Source organism: Psammomys obesus, unplaced genomic scaffold (assembly GCF_907164565.1).
Source record: "Psammomys obesus unplaced genomic scaffold, mPsaObe1.curated_primary_1811, whole genome shotgun sequence".
Classification (NCBI taxonomy): Eukaryota; Metazoa; Chordata; class Mammalia; order Rodentia; family Muridae; genus Psammomys; species Psammomys obesus.
Genome location: NW_026596225.1, coordinates 250,065 through 265,982, shown reverse-complemented (window position 1 = coordinate 265,982; position 15,918 = coordinate 250,065). Strand labels below are relative to the sequence as shown.

The 15,918-nt window shown below is 41.5% G+C and overlaps 1 protein-coding gene across 3 annotated transcripts in view; it reads left to right on the top strand.

The window, feature by feature from the left end:
• The first annotated feature begins 484 nt into the window (after positions 1–484).
• CUNH5orf34 (chromosome unknown C5orf34 homolog) overlaps positions 485–15,918 on the top strand; it is a 25,254-nt gene continuing 9,820 nt past the window's right edge. The window contains exons 1-7 of one of the 3 annotated variants that reach the window (XM_055595826.1): positions 485–793; positions 1,573–1,839; positions 2,080–2,169; positions 5,117–5,263; positions 8,194–8,267; positions 9,785–9,908; positions 14,969–15,060. In XM_055595826.1, the coding sequence (XP_055451801.1) occupies positions 1,645–1,839; positions 2,080–2,169; positions 5,117–5,263; positions 8,194–8,267; positions 9,785–9,908; positions 14,969–15,060 (722 nt within the window). In that variant the 5' untranslated portion in view covers positions 485–793; positions 1,573–1,644. Of the gene's footprint in view, positions 794–1,276; positions 1,840–2,079; positions 2,170–5,116; positions 5,752–8,165; positions 8,268–9,784; positions 9,909–14,968; positions 15,061–15,918 lie in introns of all 3 variants that reach the window. The other 2 variants (XM_055595824.1, XM_055595825.1) reach the window with 2 other exon arrangements.

Here is a 15,918-nt window from a genome sequence, read left to right as displayed (position 1 = left end):
TTCCAGGTCAGACAGAAAAACCCTATCACACCCCCCCTCCCCAAACTTTCAGATTTCAGTGAAAATATTTTCTCAGACTATATTTACTCATAGGCCGCTGTCTTCATCTTAGGAACAGCCATAACTGTAATCGGATGATTATTTTGTCTTCCCAATCACTCTCCAATCCTCACCCAGACCCCCAACGAATTGGGCTAATCCGCAGCGTACACTGCTGACGTAGTAGACTCTGTACACGTCTAATGGCAGTAAGAATTTGCAGACATTTTCTGGAACTTCTTAAAACAAGGGGCTTCTATCTTCGATTTAATAACTCCTCTAACATCCAGCCTTGGGTCAGCGTTGCCTCTGAGGGAAGAAGGCTGATTCACAGTCCCAATTCCTACTTGACCAGGGCTCTTCCGCGGCCTTTTCCGGTACCGCGTCCTGCAGGGAAGGAGGCGGGACTTCCGGGTTCGCTTGTTCCGGGTGCTGCGCCTTCCTCTCGGCGCGGGAGGTTCGAGCTGCTGCCTCGCTCTTTTGTTTTGTTTCGGTCCTCCGGGTCCGCCGACGCTGCCCCAGCCTCCTGGACTGAACGGGCGTCTGGCTCGGAACACTTCTTGTGTTCATGCTCTTCCGCAGACGTGCGTGTTTTCCTTCATCAAGAAATATCCCTCGGTAGTTAATGTATTACTGAAGTAACCCGGGAGAAGTAATCGCCGACCAGACAGTTGCTGCCACTTGAACAAAATAGAGGTCGGTCAGAAACGCTGGCTTTCGAAGTGGGAAACAACGTCTCAGCCAGAACTGCCGAGTGAGTGTCAGAGGTTTGGCGGTGGTCTTGAGGGTGTTTACCGGCCTGTGTTTTGAAAAACGAGCTTGCAACACGCAGAACAGATGAGGCTTTCGGGTTCGTTAGCCCCCTGACGTAACGTGTTGACTGGTGAGAATGCAAATGAGGCCGAAAGAAGGGTTGAAGCCGGCTTGTGGTGTCCTGTGGTAACGACTAGAACTTTAAACGCCACATTCTCTTGTGTATGCTTGATTATCTAAATAATAATTTCAATAAAGTTGTTATATGGGGGGTTGCAAAGGTAGCTATCTCATCCTCAGTCGGAATCAGAAAATACAAACTATGTGTCAGTACCTGTTTTCCCTTAAAATGCCAGGCAGAGCTATGCACGTGTATCTCGTCATCTCCTGTCATGGTCTTTGCTCATTAACATAGCGCAAGATGTAAAGCAGTTAGCGGGGCCTTACTTGTGGAAAGTTACAACTTGGTTATCTCTTTCCACAGTAAATCCCAGGGATGCAATTCAGTTCGTCAGGCCTGCATGGCAAGCACCTTCACATGCTGAATTACCACATCTGCCCAAGTTGCTACATGTTTCTTACGAGTATACTTGGTTTATCTGAAATGAGATCCTGAGCATATCATATACAAAAAATTAAAATTGAGGAACAGTAAAACTATGAAACTTAGAAGGACATTTGTGACTTTGGGAGAGGTCTTCTCCTTCCAAGTTATGTTCTGACAGCGGATCAAAGTCCTAGCGGTTACTCACGGCTCTTTGCTAAGGCAGTTCATTTCAGATCACAGGTAGACGAAGACTGCTCTTGCACCAAGAGTGTGCACGGTGACAGTGTGTGTACCCAGGCGTGGACATGGCAGCCGAAGTGCGAATGGTGCTCTATGAGGATGACTCAGTCCATGTGCGTTATGCCGATGGCTCCAAACTGCAGCTTTCTCCTTGTGGCTCCGAATTTCTCTTTGAAAAGGCACCTCCTCTTTCAACACATCCCTTAGAACAACCAGAGAGAATTCGTCAGCGGACACACTTTGTTATTAGCACCTACAGGGTAAGTAATATCACAAAAATACTCTGTTTCTTTGTTTTTCGAGACATGGTTTCTCTGTAGTTTACAGAACTCACTGAGTTTAAGTGCTGGGATTAAGGAGTATGCTACCACCAAACCAGGGGAAAGTTCTCTTTTTATTCCAAAGAAGTGGTTGGAGCTGCTAAAATATGAAAGGTAACTAGAATTCCGAACTTTTGTCATAAACTGATTTTCAAATAATTTTACATTTTTTTTTTATAGGAACAAGTACAGCGAGCCCTTGATTTTCGAAACTCTTCGGCTATGTGCCCTTTTTTATCTGAAAGCATCATACCTTCTGAAAGAAAAAAGGTGATTTTTTTTTTTTTTTTTGTAACCACATTTTTATGAGTACTATTTGAGTACAGGTTAGCTGAGATTTAGCACTTGGAAATAAGTACATGCTCTAGAATACACAGACTTATTATTTGTTTCATCAGACTAAGGAGCACAGACGTTACAAATTTCAACTCCTTAACATTTTCTTTATAACCAAGGATTATAGCACTTCAGTATTCTCTTGTGTCTTTGTTTTGTTTTGTTTTTTTGAGACAGAGTTTCTCTGTAGCTCTGGCTGTCCTGGACTCACTTTGTAGACCAGCCTGGTCTCAAACTCACAGCGATCTGCCTGCCTTTGCCTCCCAAGTGCATGTGTCTCAATATTAAGAAGTTTCATAAACAAATTTTAGTCAGCTATGTGTGGTGGCTAATGTATAATAGGGTATAAGCCTGGTTTGCTTTTCCAGAGCTGTGACAAAAACCTGACGGAACGCAAGCTGGGGAGGAAAGGACTTGTTTCATGTACTCGTTTTCAGTCCTTCTTGAGGGAAGCCCAGGTGGGAAGAAAGGCAGAGAGCAGGAGGAGCACTGCTGTGGGCTTGCTTTCTCTGGCGTGCTGAGCTGCCCTCCTTATATAACCCAGGCCCACCTGCCCACAGTGGTGTCGTCTCCACAGTGACACACTTTCCCACGTGACTCAGCAACCACAGGCATGTGCACAGACCAGCCTGATAGAAGTATTTCCTCAGTTAAGTTCCATCTTTCCAAGTGACCAGTTTGTGACAAAAACCTAGCCGGCACTATACATAATTATGCATACATAATTGTATACTATACATACTTATGTATAAGTATAAAAATTTTACTCTTGCTCATATTTTATTTTGAAGAATAATGATAAATTTCATTCATGAAGACTGTGGACTTGGAACCAGAGCCAGTATTAAAAATATTTAAAGGGAAAAAAAAAAAAAATTTAAAGGCCAAAGTGAGAGGATCACTTGACCCTCTAAATTTGAGACTAACATGGGCAATGTAATTAGATCCTGTCTCCAAACTAAAACTTCAGTAGTACCAGTGTGGTGTGGGTATCTGCCAATATTTCCTGAATTACCATCCCTTGTATAGAAAAACTGTGTTTCAAAGATAAATCCTCTGATTTATCTGTGGAATTTTTTAAAGTGGCAAAGTTAGGACTTGGCCCTAGTCTGAGTCTTGGTTGTAGGGAGTGAGCCTAGGACCTCACCTGGTAGGAAGGCACTTCACCGCGGAGCCCGCCCTCAGCCCAGGTGCCTTAGTAACTTTCTGCTACTTTCCAGTGTTCTCCTGCCTCCTTACTGAGTAATTTCATACTGTGTTGTGGCTGCTTTAGCAGTTTTATATCTGTTTACATTGCTGTCACAAAATGCCTGAGATGAACTGTTTACTGTTGAGAAGTGCTTGGCTCATTGTCATTTGGCCCTATCACTGTTGGCTTATGTGGAAGCAGCACAATGATGAATGTAGGGTGAAGCAAAGCATCGAAGCCAGGAAGCAGAAGGAGTAAGAGAAGGGGATAAGGAATAAGTAAGATAAGCCCTTTGTTGGCTCTCCCTCAGAGACCTACTTCCTCCAACCAGAGGAATTCTGTGAACGCATCAATAGATTAATCCTTTGAGGAAACTAATATCTTCATGATCCAGTCACTGCTCTGCAGTGCCACTAGCTTGAGACCACACCCTTATCACCTACTCCTTTGTGAAAGTCACCTCATAGTTACACCTTGCAGGCAGAAGAGCTTAAGATGTTAAGAGCCCTAACTTAGTCTGGAGGACATCTTCGTTTTATTTTGTTTTTCGAGGCAGGGTTTCTCTGTGTAGCCTTGGTTGTTCTAGACTCACTTTGCAGACTATGCTGGCCTAGAACTTAAGGATCTGCCTGCCTCTGCCACCTTCCCCGGCTTTTCCAGTGTTTTTGAATAACTGCATTCACTGAAACAGTGTCATTTGCTGTGGATGCTGCAGTGTGGTCCCTGGACAGTGGGTCAAGAGCTTTCCCAATTGACTCTCCTTAAACGTTTACCATCAGTCACTGCCTCTAAGATGAGTATTTCAACTTGGATGGCTCTGTAAAGAGGCTTTGTTGACAATAGTTTTAGTAAAGTTAAGCTTTAATAAAGATGGAAGTTGAAATGTTGAACTATATACAATAATTGATCAGAATATTGTTATGTACAGTACTGTTGATTTCTTATATAAAAAAGCATATAGGGGATTGCTAACTCTTGAGTGTGCTATTTGTTAAGGTCGATTTATGTTTTGAGTATTTAAGTTGTTTTAAATGACTTTTAAAGCCACTAGAACTTATTTTAGCTAATGGCCTACTGGGTGCCTTCTAGGACAGGTACTTCATGTTACTTTTTGGTTTTTCTGGTAGTAACAGCATTTCTGTTGAAGTGCTATCTGGTACTCCAGTACCTAAAAAACAATTCTCACCTTTCTCCTATCTCATGTGACATTTTAAAGATGCTGACTTTATTTGTGTGTTATCTGTGTTGTTTTCTCAATGACTTTCACACTAGTTCCACACTGCGAAAGCTTCAGTTGCTTTTCTATAGCACATCACAGCTGAGGCTCTCCTTCATCTGTCTTCTTCAGGTTAGGTTTTTGGAATGAATGGTATGCCAAGGCATCTCTTCCTAGTTCATTGAACATTTTAAATCAAAGTACAGTTAACACTAATCAGATGATATCTACCTCTTCTTTCCTCTTGTGTGTACGTGTGTCCATGAGTTTACATGTGTGTGTTTTTCTCAGAGAAATACTTTCAGATAATCCAGTATTATCTGTAAAACCATATATTGACTCCAGTTTTTTATTTTCTAGGAAGTAAAAACACAAGTATATAAACTCTTTCCTACATCATACTTTTAATATCAAAAGTATGGAAGAATTGAACATTAACAGAAAATACTGTTATTTTTTTTCCTCTCTCAATTCAGCATATCCTCATTGATTTCTCAGAAATAAAATGGCCCAGTCTAGACAGCGATGACAGTGCCACATACTCGGAGAGTGGTACAGTGAAGATAACGTCACTAGATGGACACGCCTACCTTTGCTTACCAAGATCTCAGCATGAATTTACAGTACGTTTTTTGTGTAAAGTGAGCCAAAAGTTGGATTCATCTGTAATACTATCTGAAAAGAAAAATCAGGTCCCAAAAGATAAACTGGTCGAAAAGACCAGGAGAGTCTATAGATGTGCAAGTTTACCAGGACAGAGACTGAAGAATAAAGAAAATGAGCCTCGTTACCAGATCATGACCTCTAAAGATGCTTCAACAAACATATGTTATGTGACTGGAACTGAGGGGAGGGAGGCGCTGCCTTCCCTGGGTCCGGAGCACAAGTGTGTATATGCATGGGTAGAACAGTGTTGCTCTGTTGCCTCCTGTCCAGAGGAGTGGAAATACCCTTTGTCTTTAGCGCTGCGTTTCTATAACAAAGGTAGTGTTGCATCTAACGTTGACGCCAGTTTCCCTGCAATTTCCAATGATCTGGAAGAAAGAAGAGAAGAGGTGTCTGTCCTTCCCAGGGTCTTGTCACTCAGCTGCTCTGCCCCACACATGCACAGGTAAAGCAAGAATGGTTTGTTGCACAGAAAGGTTTGGGAAGACCCTGTCTTCACTCTAAGCATCACTTTCTAGAACGTTGGATACTGTTGAGGCTTTGCATTTTTCTGAGACAAGGTCTCAGTGTAATCCGTGGCTGGCCTTAGAGTTCTAATCCCCAGAGCCCTCCTCCCTCTGCCCCCTCAAGGCCCTGGACTAAAGCCATTCACCATCGCTCTCAGCCACGTCTGTCACTGCTCTTACCTCATTTAGTTGGCTGAGATCTTTTATTTAAAGGGTACTAAATCATTTCCCTGACAAAAGCGTTGACATTTCCTGTGCTCTGTCTATACACTAAGTATTGGGGGCGATTAACTCTATACTAGATACTTTGTTAAGTATAACCCAGAGCAAATTAAAACTGAGTCACTCCTCACTAATATATCATATCTAATGAAGGTCACCGTCCCTGAAAGGAGTTTTAAAGTATGGGAGAGCAGGAGCCTGCTCAGGGCTCTTTTGGGAGAAAGCCCCGAGGGGAGCCTGTGGTTGGTCAGTGGGGCCCATGATCCCAAAGGCTAGCACATGAGCCTGACAGAGCTTTGCTTATGGCTTCTTTCTTTGACATCAGCCTCAAAGGATACTCATTTTTTAGTTACCTAACTATAAGTATGAACTTTTTCAAAAGGGCTCAGTATATGGAGACCTCTTCATGGCTAGGTCAGAAACTTTTACTTTCACTCAAAGATGAATAATCTAATAATTAAAAATTGGTTAGAGTAATTTTTAACTAATATTTACAAAGTACTTATGTGAGACATTGCTGTACTTTATTTGGTATAGTAAACCTGTTAAAAAATTACTGATATTTTTGTAGAGGAACTTTAGATCAAGAAATGATAAAGAACTCAAGCAACTTACATTGCTAGCACTTGTAGAATTGAAATTTGATCCTAGGTTGTCTCACATTTGTACATAAAACAAAATGCAGGAATAGTTATCTAATTAAAACTGGAAATTCCTAGCCGGGTGCAGTGGTGCACACCTGTAATCCCAGCATACAGGAGGCAGAGGCAGGCAGATCTCAGAGTTCAAGTCCAGCCTAGTCTATAAAGTGAGTCTAGGACAACCAAGGCTACACAGAGAAACCCTGTCTCAAAAAAACAAAACAAAAGCCTGGAAATTTCAGGATTATAAATATGTATCAGAGGAATTTATTTTATTTTATTTTTATTAATTACAGTTTATTACTTTGTATCCCAGCTGTAGCCCCTCTCCCCTCCCCTCCCAATTTCCTCTTCTCTCCCCACTCATCTTCCATGCTTCTCCCCAAGTCCACTGATAGGGAGGTCTTCCTCCCGTTCCATCTGACCCTAGCCTATCAGGTCTCATCAGAACTGGCAGCATTGACTTCCTCTGTGGCCTGGTAAAGCTGTTCCCCACTCAGGGGGAGGTGATCAAAAGCCAGCTACTGAGTTCATATCAGAGACAGTCCCTGTTCCTATTATTGGGGAACCCACTTGGACACTGAGGTGCCACGGGCTACCTCTGTGCAGGGGTTCTAGGTTATCTCCATGCATGGCCCTTGTCTGGAGCATCAGTCTCAGGAAAGACCCCTGTGCCCAGATCCTTCGGCTTTGCCCCTCTCCCCGTGGAGCTCCCGCTCCCTGCAGGTCTTTCAGAAGAACTTTTCTCCTTCTACATTAAGTGTTCTTTTCCCTGGATTTAGGTTGAAATCCATCTTCTTTATCATGGCTTATCAGGTTTTTCATTATCTGGTGGCTTCCTTCTCTGTAGTCCTCACCTCTGCCATCTTTCTTGTCCTTGCTTTCCCTGTGCTTGGTGACCTGGACCCCTCACAGTTACTTGAGTGTTCACTCAAGCTCTTTCTCGGCTGCCCCTACTCTTGCTCTTGGCTCCAGAGGGAGCATTGCCCTTCTCCCCACCACCTCTTTCCTTGTCTCAGCTTAAGCCTTACTTCCTTGGAGTGGTTTTCTCAGACTGTTGATAAGTCGGGTCCTCATTCATTGCCTCTCTTCAGACTTGGTGATTGCTATTTCACTACACTGTCAGATGGGAAGTCTCCAGTGGCACAGGAAACATCTTTGGGGGACATTAAATTCTCAGTGTGTAGAGCATGATGTCTGCCCTACTACACACATAGATTTGTTGCTTGAATTCTGGTTAAACTTAAATATTAGTAAAAATTTAAATTTGTATTGTGCTGAAATCCACTAATGAGTACTGAGAACTACTGAAAAGATACATGGCAAAATAAGACTTGCTTTTAAATTTCTCTAATGCATGTGTATATTTTATTTTCTTTGATCGAGTAAGTAAGGCAAGAAATAAGCATTATGGTAGCACTGTTTTGTCGACTTTTAGTGGCAATTATTTTGAACAACCGGAATTAATATTCCTGTTTGACTTCTGACAGGTGGAACTTCTGTGATTCACTTTTACAGAGGCTGTCTGATGAAGAAGAGTACTCCTACCCTGAGCTTGTGAAGGTGGTGTGGTATAAGGGTGTCACGTATAGGTAAGGCTTCTCCCTGCGTGGCACCTGGGGTTCTGTTTCTTCATTTGTTTCATAACTCACAGGGGGAATGAGACCATACCTACAGGCTGATTCTTATGAAAGGACAGCTTTGCTGGGTCCCCTGGGCTCCGGTATTTTGTCTTTATTTGTATAGCTCACAGAACTAATTTTCTTAGTGTGTGCACACAGGCCTTCTGCTCACATTGACCATGTTCACAGGACTCACAGTGCAGCTCCAAAGCCATTGAGTCTGGCTAGTGAGTAGAACGTTTGCACAAGGACTTGGGCTGTTCTTCTGGACACGAAGGTCTAGTTCTGTTACCTGGTGAGCCTGGACTCAGCCTCAGGGTGATTCACAGAAAGTCCTTCCTTTCCTGGCTGTTTGTGCCTGCACTACTCCAGTGACTTCTCCCTTCCCACCACAGAGTTCCTTGCTCTGTAGTGACTAGAATACAGTGTTGGCCAGGTGCAGCTCTATTTCCAGGAATAACATTAGAAGAGCATACCTGAGGGGTTTTGGTCACCAGAAACCCCTTCTGACAGCATGTTTTATAAATCTCTTTATTTTTTTTTCTTCTTCGAGACAGTATTTCTCTAAATAGTGTAGCCTGGCTGTCCTGGACTCACATCCTCCTGCCTCTGCCTCCTCCCCCTGAGTGCTGGGATTAAAGGTGTGCCCTACCACACCTGACTTACATTTTATTCTCTTTTCTTGGGAGTGGCAATACTTGTGTGTGCTACAGCATGTGTTTGGAGGTCAGAGGACAACTTTTCCTTCCACCACGAGTGTCCCAAGGTTTGATCTCAGGCCATCAGGTTTGGCAGCAATTGCTTTTACCTGCCAGGACATCTTGATGGCCTCTGACAACATAAAAAAGATAGATCTTTCTTGTTTTTTTTCGAACAGGTTTTCTGTGTGTATCCTTGGTTGTCTTGGACTCACTATGTAGACCAGGCTGACATCAAACTCAGAGACATCCACCTGCCTCTGCCTCCCAAAATGCTGGGATTACAGGCGTGTGTCTGCCTTAAAAGATAGATCTTTTATATCTGTTCCAATAAAAGTAATTTTTATACGAAGTATACTGAATGCTTTAAATATACCTGGCTGCTTTGTGTGTAATTGGTCATGTCTTAATGGATGGTGAATCATAACCATCAGGTAGATTATACCAGTCATATTTATTGAAAAATAATCTTTTATTTTTCAGAACCCAAAAGTGTGTTATTTAACTTCTGTGCATCAACATTTTGCTTTGGTGATTCTTTATGTCCCAGTCCATATGGTTGGCACTGGGGACATGAAGACAGGAGTCTGAACGCCAGAAGCGCTGAGCTTAGTTACTGAAATAAACACATAAGTCACTTTTGTGTGTTGTTTGTCTTTGGTTCAGAATTACCCATGTCTCAGTTTGGTTTGTTGTTGGTTTGGGGTTTTGTTGTCTTAATGATTGTTTTCATGCATGCATTAGTCTTAATTAGAAAGACAAAACAAAATGATTGTTTCTCTACCATAGGCTTACCCATAAAAATGTAAACTCAATAGAGATTTATCCTGGAGATGGATCGGTTTTCAAGTCAGAAGGGGCTTATTATGGTAACTATTTCACATATTATTCAAGTCAAGAAGAGTCAGAAAAGGTAAGCTAACTATGAAAACTCAAGAATTTTGATAGAAAGTAAAGCTTTTTTTAAAATCATAGTATATATATGAAATTTGCTGTTTATGTAACACTCCTTCCTGTTCTTCATAAGGAAAACTAATATAATCTTATTGTCATTAACACCCAAAACAGTTTGTTTAAATCAGAAGCTAAATTTCTTCTGTCACGAAGTTTGTCGATAAAAAAAATGCTCAAGTCAGAGCATTACTTTTGAGTCATTATACTATTTTTAATTAATATTTACACATTAAAAACCGTGTATGGCTAGGTAGATGGTTCTGTGGGTGAAATGCTTGCCACGCAGCATGAAAGCCTAAGTTGAAAACCCAGGACACAGTAGCGTGCGTCTGACATCCATACTGGGAGATGGGAGACAAATGGGAGTATCACGGAAGGCTTGCACGCCTGTGAGCCTTGCTGGTGCTATAGTGAGCAGACTGAGATTCTGTCTGTAGCAAGTGAGCACCTGAGCACCAGGGAGCCCGGACTTCCCTGAACTCCGCACACAGAGATGAACACACAGCATACACACACACACACACAAAGCATGTCTCCCCTACTGTGTGGTTGTTTCTACATATTAAGGACCTCTACCCGTCCTTTCTCAATACAGTATTGGAGGTTGTACCTGAGGCCTTGTGCCTGCTAGGCAAGTGTTCTGTCTACTGCGGAGCCATATTCACAGGCCTTTTCTGCTTTTATTTTGAAACAGGAACTTACCAAGGTGCCCAGGCTAGCCTTGTATTTTCTTGGTTGCCAGAACAGGCCTTCATTTTGCAATCTTTCTTCCTCAGCCTCCCAAGTAGCTATGATGTCAGACCTGTGTGCAACCTGGTGATTGAAGTGTCTATTATCTTTGTGTAAACTACACAACGGAACAACTGTTCCTGAAAACACTGAAAGAACATGGATATTTTGCTGCTGAGTTTTGAGTTACTGCCAGTCTACCATTTGATGTCCATTCATTATGGCAATAACCATAATATATACTATGTTGTAGTAATTTAAAAGTAAGATGGGTGTTGGGCTATATATTATTTATTGTTTGCCCTATGATTATCATGGCGTTATTATCTAGCCCAGCTTCACAAGTAGTAAGACACAGAAACCTGTTAAATTTTATAATTGCCTTATTTACCTTAGGCTAGGCAGATATTCCTATCTATGCTGCCTGAATATCCTCACCATCCATCTCCCAGCCCCATCCAATGCCATCTACCTTAATCCTCCTCAGTTGGTCCACTTTTCATCTATAATCCCATGGTACTTGCTTACATTCTTCATCTGGGCTCTTTTCATGCTATAATTGGAGTCCTTCCTCTCAGGCCATGTGGTTTCTTCTCCTAGCTAACCCATTGTGGTGTCCTCCTTTCTCTCTTCCCGTCATCTCTTTCCTGTGATTCCTTATGGAATTCTCCAAAGCCCAGGAACCTTAGCCATATCTACCCTATTCAGCCCGGCCCAGGTGTAGGTTGTTTCATTAACCAACCAAGTATAATGACTTAGGCAAGTTTACAGAGGGCCAGCATCAGAACAACCTCCAACAACCCAACCTTACTTTGCAAGTTAGAATAGAATAAATATGTTTTATCTACTTACTACAAAGCAATAAAATTATCAGAGTTTAAAATGGAGCAGATTTACTTAACTATGAACATTTCAAACATATAAAAGTAGAGAGACAAACATAATAGACTTTTTTTTTCATAATAGACTCTTAAGTACTAATTGTCCATCTCTGTTGCCCTCTCCCCATTTTTGTTTTAATTTTCTAAGTAAACCTCAAATGTCATTTCATCCATAAATCAGTGTGTGTTGGAGCAGATCCGCTATTGAGCTCTATTTCCAGAAAAGTGTTCATTTATTCAGTAAATGTTAATTGAACACTTACTGTCCTGGCCACTCTTCTCAAGGGTGTAATCGAATGGTTAGTCAGAGCGAAGGAAATGAAAGTATGACCATCGGCATCTGTAGTGTGAGTGCGTGTCCACGTCAGACTATAGTTATTACATGAAGACTTCAGACTCCCACTGCCTCCAGCAGGTCTGTAAACAGTAGATATGCATAGTTAGATGCTGGGGCAGTTGTCTGTGTGCGTTGGGTGCTCTTCTGCGTATGTGCAAGTGCACACATATGTATATGTGTGTGTTGGGGATTGTGTACGTGCAGGTACATATATGTGTACATGTGTGTGAAGGAGAGGGGGATGGCGACATTCGTCATCCCTCAAGTCTTGTTTATCTTGTTCTTTTATTTTATGTAAGTTTCGCCTGCATGTATATATGTGTAGCGTGTGCCTGTGGTATACATGGAGAGGGACAGTTCAGAGGGTTTAGTCTGTTATCCTCCTGGTGGGAAGCATGGCGGCACGGAGGCAGACAGGCTGCTGGAGAAGAAGCTGAACTGTAGGGCAGCCCCAATTAGTTTTCTTTATAAGAGCTGCCGTGGTCCTGGTCTGTCTTCATAGCAGTGGGACACTGACTAAGGCAGGCACTGACTGCTTTGTTCAGAGCGATTACAGGATTGAAAAAGTCAGTATAGTGAGCCTCCTAGACCTTCAGTTTTACTTAGTGACGAGAGGGCAAGCCACAGTTTTATTGTGAGCCAAACTTCCTCTGGGGTGGAGCCATGAGTTTTTAGGAGAAAGCACCAACTTCTAACCAAGCTTGACCGTTGCGGCCCCTCTTAGAGCTCTGTAATGAGGATAGTCGCTCTTCTGTGTGCCTCAGGGAAAAGGCATGGAACCCTGGCTCTCTGGTGGGAGAAAGTTGTTGACTTTTTTCTTCTTTTAGAACAGAAACAGTTTTATTGCTTATGTGACCAAGAAAACATGAACATGAAGAAGGGGTGTTAAAAAAAAAAAGGCAGAATTCTTACATACGTTAACCCATGCTCAAAAGCTATAAAAGAAGCCAAACTGCTTACAAAACAACCAGCACCACCACAACAACAACAAAAAAAACCTGCAGAGACCTAGAAGAAAATATTAGATACTAAGTCACTAATTTTAAAACCAAAACCAACTGAACTGGGAAAAACAAAACAAACAAACAACAACAACAAAAAAAAAAAAACAGAAAAAGCGAACACAAGATAAAAGTAGTGTAAACTTTAAGGCAATATTAATGACTAACAAATTACAAACATCTTTAGCTTTACTTGTGGCATAGGGAATGCACACCTGTAGTCCAAGCATTTGGGAGACAACAGGAGAAGCATGTGTTTTTGGCCAGCTGGGCTACATAGACCATACCAAACAAACAAAAAGAAAATGCCTGCTCCTGAAATAGAGCTTGTGAAAGAGGTAATTTTATAGTTTTCACTGACATAGCAATATCAAATATATCAGTTGGTTTAGCTTTCAGGGAAGACAATTTGATAATATCAAATTGGTTTGAGGGTAGCCTGAGCTACATTGTGAGTTCCAGTCCAGGCTAAAGAGTAAGACCCTGTTTTCAAAAAGCAAACAATAAATACAGGCCCTGGAGAGATGGCTCAGAGATTAAGAGTGCTTCTGCTAGCTGCTCTTCCAGAGGTCCTGACTTCAATTCCCAGCAATCGCATGATGGCTCATAACCAACTGTAATGAGATCTGGTGCCCTCTTCTGGTATGCAGGCAGAATACTGTATACATAATAAATTAATAAATTAATCTTAAGAAGTCGACGAAGAAGATGATGACGAAAGAAAAGAAATACAAACAGTTGTGTAACCTACCCATCTTACAGTTAGTAACTAGGAGACCTGAAGTTCGGATTAAGTTCTAACTTTGAAACCCATGTTCTGTCCCTGATGGTAAAAGATATGAGTATCTTGTGTCTCAAATCAGATCTCATCTCTACTGCTTCTTATCCCTCTACTTCAGTTCCTGCATCTAAAACCAGTCCTTCTTATTCCAGAAGTATCTTAAGGGTAGATGAGATAATGCACCACACATGTGAGCAGCTGCTGTGACATTTACTGTGACTAGACCTTTGAACCCTGGTGGCATTCTGTCAAAGGAAATCAGGAGATAAAAGAAGTGACAGGCAGTCCTGGGAAACAGTAGCAGGTCTGAGAAAGGGGAAATTCAAAAGGAATAACAGTTTCTTTAATTGTAAAGAAAAATGTAAAAATCTGAGAGTGTAAAGCTTTCTCTTCTCAGCATTTCTTAGTTGCCTGTAGTTCTTTGTTTAGGGTTAAGGTTCCACCACCTTTCCCCCTTCTACATTGGCATGTGTAAATATCTGTCAGTATTGTCCTTGTTCAGAGTCATGTTTAGGCATCCATGTTGGTGAGACTTCGTGGGTGTAGCTTCTGACCTTTGTAAGCGATACAATGTCACAGCAAACTCCCTGGTCCTCTGACTCTGTTGGTGAGACTTCGTGGGTGTAGCTTCTGACCTTTGTAAGCGATACAATGTCACAGCAAACTCCCTGGTCCTCTGACTCTGTTGGTGAGACTTCTGGGTGTAGCTTCTGACATTTGTAGGTGATACAGTGTCACAGCAAGCTCCTTGGTCCTGACTCTAGCCGTCTTCCTGACCCCTCGTCTGCAGTGACGCCTGAGCCTCATGCAGAAGTGTGTTGTAAGAAAAATCTGAACCTATAAATGTTAATTTTCACAAACCCTAGGGGAGATTCTTCCATCTTTAAAGCATAGCAAAATAGCATATTTATTCACCCAAAATCATTGTTAAAACCTAAATTGCCTTTTAAAACTTGTCTTAAAAGTGTGGCTTACATGGTATTTCTTGGTAATACATAAGGAAATTAGTTTGATTGCTGTTATGCACTATATGTATATAGGCTATGTTAGCTTACATACAACTGAGATTTATATTGAGCCGTAAGTTATAGACACTGAATTTAACTTCATTGGCTATGTGGAATAATCAAAGGGCATCAAAAAAAATACCACTAAAAATTGCAGGTTTTATGAGCTTTAGACTGTTGTGTTTGCTTTGTTGGTACATAGAAATATACTTCAAGGAAAAAATACCTAAGTAATAACAGTCATATTTATTACTGAGATTTTTGTTTTTGTCTTAACTTTCAGAGTGAAAGGAAAACTTATTCTGTAAATAACCTTCCTCCAGACAGACCAGGGAATCTCTTCTCTGTTTGTTCTCTGATTAAGCAAGCAACCAGGTGAGTTTATGACATTCAACTGAGAAAAAAAAAAAAAAAATCATGTATTTGAATACTAGGATGTTTTCTTCTGGTTATGAGTAAGGTTAAGACTTGGTGGGTACAATGGAAGTACGTGTCTCTGCTAGTTTTCTGGTCTCATACTTTAAAAACTGATCTGTCATTATAAGAACATTTCTGGTTTTTAAATTTAAGTATGGGGAAATTTCCATGTAGGAAATGGTGGTCCTGAGAAGGATAAAGTTTCATGTCTCTGGGGAAGTGTGGCATCCTATGGTTGCATCAGTCAAGTTTGGGATTTGAGGATACATTTGAAATTTCCCCACTTTCTTATTTTCAGAGTAATAAAGTTTTATGAGAATATGCTAAAGATAAAATGTGGGTTGGCTCTTTATTTCACCTCTTTTCAAAGTCTTCTGATTAATCTGCAGCATCCAGAAGAATGAAAGCACGATGTTGAATTAAATAATTTGTTTTTGTGAACTTATCTGCGAGCAGTTTCCCACATACAGCAGGCTCAGAAATTGCTTGCTTTCCTACACATAGTTGATACCTTTTCTTGCCAGTTAGGCTACGCTAACCCTTTGGGCATGTGACTCTGTCACCTCTTTAGAACACCTGAGAAGCCAGGCAGCTCAGCTTAGTAGCATGAGCTTGACCTGCTGAAGCCACATAAAGTTGGGAAGAGAGAACCAGATCCACAAAGTTGACCTCTGACCTTTATACACATGCCACGCATAGGTACCTGAGCACTTGTACACATAAGTGTATTGGCATTTTTTTTTTAAACTGGGCTTCTTATACCTCTGCCTCTCTCCTAACCCATATCTATTCCAAAACCCCAACAATCAGGTAGGA